This window comes from Acanthisitta chloris, unplaced genomic scaffold (assembly GCF_000695815.1).
Source record: "Acanthisitta chloris isolate BGI_N310 unplaced genomic scaffold, ASM69581v1 scaffold46127, whole genome shotgun sequence".
NCBI classification, from domain to species: Eukaryota; Metazoa; Chordata; class Aves; order Passeriformes; family Acanthisittidae; genus Acanthisitta; species Acanthisitta chloris.
The window spans coordinates 143-7,058 of NW_008685080.1; the positions used below are offsets into that span (position 1 = coordinate 143).

Genomic DNA, 6,916 nt, shown 5'->3' on the forward strand with positions numbered 1-6,916 from the left:
AAATCCTCATTGTGCTGCTGTTGGTTTGAATTGTGGAACACAAGTGATGGCACCTTGTATTGCTGAGGGTTTCAGTAAAGCACCACAGGTGGTACCACCAGTGTGAGAACTTCTTGGAGTGTTTTCTATTTATAATATAAACATATTTCAACTTAAAACCCTCGAGTCTTTTATCAGAGAATTTGTCACCCCTCTGTGTTGAAATATATTCCTGTCTCACCTTTTGCAGGCACTCAGCCCCAGTTGTGAGAATGGTATCATTGAGAAACAGAGGCAAGAACTCCAGCAGTTAATTGCACAACTGAAGGATCGTGACAGGGAGCTCAATGACATGGTTGCAGTGCATGAGAGACACATCCAGACCTGGGAGGATGATCACCAGAAGATCCTGACTTTAACAGAACAATGCAACTTATTAACCAGTGAGTGTTGTGCCTATGAGGAATAAATCATTGGCCTTCTAAGTACATTCAGGTGCCTTGACCCCTCAGTAGCAGCTTTGCATCATATAAAGAACCGTTTCCTACCCCTCACCCTTTGCGTTTTATTACCTCTTTCTGAGAGCCAAACTTTCACCATGGTCCTAAAGTGATCTGATCTTGAAGGGGGTGTGAGAATAAGGTAGCTCTTTGCCTTTCGAATGTGTAAATTCCTTCAACGAACCTGATTAAATAGATGTGGAGGAAGAGGACAATCTGCTGGTGTGCTGCAGAGCCCTGTGCCCTGGGGTTGTGCTGCTCAGCTCTGACATCACCCACAAACCACCCAGAGGAACGCATGGCAGCTCTGAACAGTCTTGTTTGACAGCCATGGTATGGAGCTCACCATGGAGATCACATTCCACCTGACCTGGGTGTCCAGGGAATCCTGCTTTGGAGTGTGCAATGTGAACATCCATTTCTGAATCGCATGGTTTTAAAACACTGGGTTAAACTATCTCTGAGATGTAAAAAACTGCATGACATCCTCTGAGCTGTTTTCTCACAGATAACCTCTCCTTTCTTTTCAGGTGAGTTGAATGAGAAAAATGCAATTATAAAATCACTGACCAAAAAGTTAAAACTCTTAGAATCTCAGCAGAATGACAGGAGGACAGCACTGAATAGCACACAGCAGAAGTTTAAGGAGCTGACTCAAAAAGTGACAGATACAACTGTTCACTGCCAGGATCTGGAGGTAGGGCTTGAGTAATGGACTGGTTTTGCAGTCCGTGCATGTGCAGGATGCCGGTGGCATTTGGGAGTTTCACTGGTAATTAAAGATTTCATGTTAAGGCTCCTGAGTTGCTTTTGATCAGTAATGTTTGATTAAGATATAGCTCTGATTCATTGAGGGGGAAAAAGTGAGGGGGAGGGAGCAAAACAGCATTCCTAGGCTAGAATCAGGACTTTGGAGTTTCTGTTTGTCTGCTTAGTTTTGGGGAAACCCTGCTCAGGACCAACTCACCTCCAAGAGTTCCAGGCACTGGATTGCACAGTGCTGGCCCCAGATCAGTACAGGGGCTTGGTTAGGGAGTTTCAGGAGGTTTTATGTAGAGCTTTGATTGCTGTGATGAAATGTAACATTCAAAAACAGTTTAAGGATATGAAAATAATTGGTATTCAAGGGTTGGACTTGATAATCTTAGAGGTCTCTTCCAACCTTGATGATTCTATAATTCAATGGTTCTGTATTTTCTTAAGTGATTTTGCAATGATTGTATAATTGGGATTGTTTTGGGATTGATTGGGATAATTTTCCCCCTGCATGCAATGAAGTAAAGCAATATTCTGCATTTTTTCTCATTATCTTGACTCAAGACTTGCAGGGTATGAGGATTCTTGACCACAAGCAAATTAGGTAACAATTTTTGCTCCAGTCCTCTTCTCCAGCCTGTTCAGGATCCCACATTGCCATTTGTGATGTTTAAATAACATTGTGGACACATTCACTGGAAAAAACAAGAACTTGGAGTTGCTGAAGTAAGAGCTGACACTTATTTCTATTCACTAGGAGAGAAATCAGAGTCTCCACTGCTCAGTTTTGGAACTGTCTGTTAAAATAGGCCAACTGCAAGCAAGAGAACAGGAGCTTCTCACCATGCTCAAGCTGAAGGTAACTTGTCACCTCATGATGCACTAAATGTGGTCAAACTGCTGTGCAGGTGCTGGTGACTGTACCACAGGGGTTCTGTCACTGTTTATTTCACTGATGTTTCACTGATAGGCTTGTTTGAGGAGGGAAAATAGTCAACAAACAATAAACTGGTTTGTTTTCATAAACAAGCTTAAACAGGCTTTGATTTGGGTTTTTTTTTACCCCCAAGAGCACATAAGAAAATCCAGGAAGTCACTTTAACTACTGCAGTAGGATGATGTCCTGTTGTTTTGTCAAGATCCATCTATAACATCAAAAATAAGAGCACATTCTATTTCCTGTTTCAGGACAAAGCTTTACTTGAAACAACAGATCACATTAATGAGTTTACATCCAAATTTAAGAAGCTGGTAAGTGCATTATGTGCAGCAAGGACACAGGAGTTCAGTCCCAGCAGAGAACAGCAAGACCTCAAGCTGACACTGAAAGAACTAGTGCTTCAAACAAATCAGCTGAAAGGTAAATGTTTATACTGAACACCTAACTCAGCATAGACCAGCACCATTCCTTTTCATTCTGGGAAACACTGCATTGTGTTTTATAGATGTCCTCTCTGAAAAGATGAGAGAAAACAGCAAGCAGCTAGATGAAATCATGCACTTGAAGCAGGAAAATGGCTGTTTGAGGAGGGAGCTGGCACTTGCATGTCAGGGTGAGCAGTTGGCTTTTCATGTCTTTTCTTTCCACAGCTCAGAGGCTTCTAGACAGCAATTCACTGATATCTGTGAAGGAGGCAACTTCTTATCTACCTCCCTTGCAGTTTAATAAAAGTGTATCTCGTGTGCCATTCGTGTATGAGAGCAATATCTGGGCCTTCTGCAGGGACAGTTTATAAAATCTTGTGAAAGCACAAAGTTCACCAAAGTGATTATACAAGGAGGAAAAAATGGCTGAAAGGATTCTTTCACAAATTATTGAGACTTTCATGTCTCCCATGGTGTTAATACAATAAATGGGGGTAGCCTTTTCCCTTCTGCATAGAATAGAGACCTACTGAAGAAAGGCAAAACCTAAAGCTTAGGTCCCATGAACTGACCAGCCCATTACTCCCTCTGGTATTTGTATGGAAGCAGAGGGTTACAAATTCATTTCTCTCCTGCTTTTCTTTAACTGTTGGATTTGGTTTAGACTGGTTTAATATGCAGGACTGGCTACACTGCAGCTTGTTCTCTCTGGTACCTCCACTTTGGTTTTGGGCTAGGGGAACAGTGCTGCAGTGGGTGAGAAAGGCAGGATGAGGGTCACTGCAGTATTCTTAGGGACAAGCCATATAGACATTGGAAGCTTAGGTGGCCTTAGATGTCCTCTGCTGTGAGGTGATTTCCTTGCCATTACCTTTGCCAGATACTGATCCCATGTCTCATTATTTTAAAAACAATAGTGTTGGGAAGTACTTTCCAGCTCTTCTCTGTACAAGCATGAATTCGAATTAACTAACTGAATTTCTTCTCTCCCTTTTCCTCCCTTCCTTTTCCTCCCTTCCTTTTCTCCTTCCTCTTCCCACTTCCTTCTTCCCCCCTTCCTTCCCCCTTCCCTTTTCCCCCCTTCCCTTTTCCCCCCTTCCCTTTTCCCCCCTTCCCTTTTCCCCCCCTAGGCAACCTGTTCCAATGTCTCACCACCCTCACAGGAAAAAACTTTTTCCCAATATCTAACCTAAATTTTCCCCTCTTCCCTTTTCCCCCTTCCCTTTTCCCCCTTCCCTTTTCCCCCTTCCCTTTTCCCCTCTGCCCCTTCTCCCTTTCTCCCTTTCCCCTGTTTTCCTTTTCCACTTCCCCTTTTTCCCTTTCTTTTCCTTTATAAAAAAGTTAAATAAGTCAGTCAATGAAGCACAACATTGCTGCTAGTAAAACAAATCCAGGTGCTGAGGAAAAGTCCAAGGAAAATACTTGACTGTTTACTTATGGGTTTTGTGCTCTTTTCATTTGGAGAGGAAACATCCCATTGATTTTAAGAGAATGCTTTGTTTGGGTTAGGCATCACCTGCTACTGCTACAGACATGGTGTTAGCAGCTCACTTGCTTTGTGTCTGTTCACTGTAGTAATTCGAAACTTGTATGTGTTTTGGAACAGTGGAGAAAGCAAAGAGAATGGATCGATTCTATCAGTTTGCCAAGTCTAAACAGACACGGATTGACACAGAGTTGTCCAGTCTGCAGCAGGTACAACCCCAGTCGTGTTTCTGTGCTCAGGTTATAAAAGCATTTGCAGTAACATCACATCTGCATGGAACAGTATTAAAAAGTTAGGTCTAGCTACTATTAATTAAGGGAAAAAACCACATTTGCTGTTCCTGCCTTGCTGGGATCCCTGTAGAATGTTGGTTTATTTTATTTGGGGTTAGACTTAAAAGCCTTTGGTGCTTGAGGAGCCACATGAAGGGCAGTGGCAGTGGGGTGTACACACCTGCCCAAGGTGAACTCAGCAGCCTTTGGGACATGGTGTACTGACAGATCTGTTTTCCAAGGGAGACTTAAACCTTGTGCCTTCCCCTGCAGTCAGCTGAGGTTCTCAAGGCTTGTTCCATTTGTTAACATACCCATCAATTATTTGCAATTTAATCTTCTTCATTAGCTTCACAAAAATTCCCCTGCAGTGCACACTGAATCCCATGATCATCATCCATGTCCTGTGATTCTATAACTGTGAACAACATAATAACAACATGTAGTAAGTATCAGGTAATAGTAATGATGTTTTATTCATGGTTCAGTGTGGTTCTATCAGAAGAGCTCTGCAGGCTCTAAGAGAGGTCCTGCAGAATGTTATTTTCCTAAATACATACAGAGATGTCCCTTCGGATTTGGAAGTCTTTGATGATGATTTGACTACAGGTACTGGTTTATACAAACATTTTAAGGCTGTTTTTGGAAGACAAGCAATGTGTTAGTACCTGAGAATGATGATCTTCTTGCACTCCAGACTTCCATGAATGCCCATTGCTGTCTTTAACAGACCTGTACAAAACAGCAGTGTGACTTAGAGTTTCTTCACATCAACTTGGAGAGCTCTCAGGGCTCAAGGCAAAGTGCAGCACATGGAAGGAGGTAATTTTTTGCATTTCTTTTAAAATAGTTTGCTCTCAGAGAGAGACTTCACTGTTCAGGCAGAGCTAACATCCTCACAGAGGTGTGTGCTGTGGCAAGATGGCTTTGCTGAACTCGACCACAAACATTTGGTGAAGCTGTTGGGTACCTTGTTTTTTATTTGGTCAGGAGACACTGAACACCAGCCACAGACTAAAGTGTTGTAGCAGGCCATACAGCTCATGATGTTTTAGTTCATGCAATAGTCTGGTGGAAGGGGTGTTAAACTGGATCACTGCTACTGCTTCAAAAGCAAAGTTTATTTTAGGAAGTAAACCTTAAATTAACCTATTGGTGCACACCTTGGAGCTTCAGACAGAATCACCACACTGTAGAAAACATGAGACAACTCTCAGTTTGGAAAGTCACAGCAAATATGAGCAGACTGTCAGGTTTTGGCAGGATCCAGCTGCCTGTTAGTATGTGAAGTACCACAGAGCTGTGGCAAGAGCCTCTGGTAGTGCAGAGCTTTAGGTATACAGTGTGGGGATGCTCGTTCCCTGCAGTGTTTCTGACTTGTTCTTATCGTGCTGTTGTAGCATAGGGGTGGGGTTCCCTGCTCCTGGAAGCCACAGCAAGACACACATGGGTAAGACTGAAGGCACCCACGGCATGTGCAAAGAGTGGGGAAAAACCACCCCTGAGATGTGTGAAGTAGATAATAGAGAGTTTCTGAGTGCATCAGACTTGGAGAAAACTACCTCAGTGTTCCTAAACCGGTGTGAGAGAGTTGTGAAAGGCTTGGCTGTCCCTGTGGAAGAAAGAGAAAAGCAGGATGTTGCATCAAGCTTCGATGAGCTAAACAATGAAGGATTCCATGAGGCAAACACAAGGCCATTGAGAAACAAGGAAATTGGTGACAAAGGAGTGGAAAGCAGAGACCAACAAGCCTTTGAGCCATCTTTGCCCTCCTATGAGTGTTGGCTTAACATCAGATCTTGTGCAGATTTGCAGAGTACTTTGATCCGAAACATCATCACCTCTGAGGAAACTGATCAGGAAAACAAAACCTGGGAAGAGAGATTTGGAATTCAGTTTGACCAGAAAAGCAGAGAGACTCCTGCTGCAATTTGCAAGTCTGAATCTGATTCCTGTAGTAATAGCTCCATCATAAGCAGAGATGGATGTTGGAAGCCAGTGTCAGATGTGGAATGGCTGGAGATTTTCAAACCCTTAGAAAGATATGGAAGTATATGATGTGGACAAGATTGCAGCTGGTTAAAGACTGCAAAAGAGATGACATGTGTCCGCTCAAAAAGGTTATGAGCTTGTTACATTTGAAAAATAGGTAAAAACTGGAGTTATGTAGAAACTTAGGTGCTTAAGCTCTTGATATTGTCTCTAGTGATGTCTAAAGTAACTGTTGTTCTAAAATTGGTATACTGACTTGAAAGGTAGCAAATTCAAAATAAAAATAGCTGTTCAAGTATCATGATTCTTTTTTAATATATTTATTCTCATCTCTTATCCCCAAGAGCTGTGTGGGCAGGAGAAGCTGCCAATACTATATAACTTTGCCCAATAAACTCTTTGAGAAAAACACAGATTTTAACAATCTTAGGATTTTTTGAACCTCCTGATGTTGCTTCTAACTCTGGTGGGTAAAACATGTTCTGACCAGGGCTGGACTTGTAGAATGATGTTTCTGTGCGGCAAGAAGTATTACGGGGCGGCGTTATGCTAATAGACTCCATATA

General features: G+C 42.4%; 1 protein-coding gene across 1 annotated transcript; it reads left to right on the forward strand.

Annotated features, from left to right (window-relative positions):
- The first annotated feature begins 265 nt into the window (after positions 1-265).
- CCDC62 (coiled-coil domain containing 62) lies at positions 266-6,485 on the forward strand. Its single transcript, XM_009079561.1, is given in 8 exon segments — positions 266-422; positions 1,010-1,176; positions 1,993-2,094; positions 2,424-2,595; positions 2,681-2,782; positions 4,207-4,295; positions 5,089-5,180; positions 5,759-6,485. Coding segments are annotated over 8 exon segments (1,542 nt in total). The 5' UTR covers positions 266-331.
- Positions 6,486-6,916: the final 431 nt, after the last annotated feature.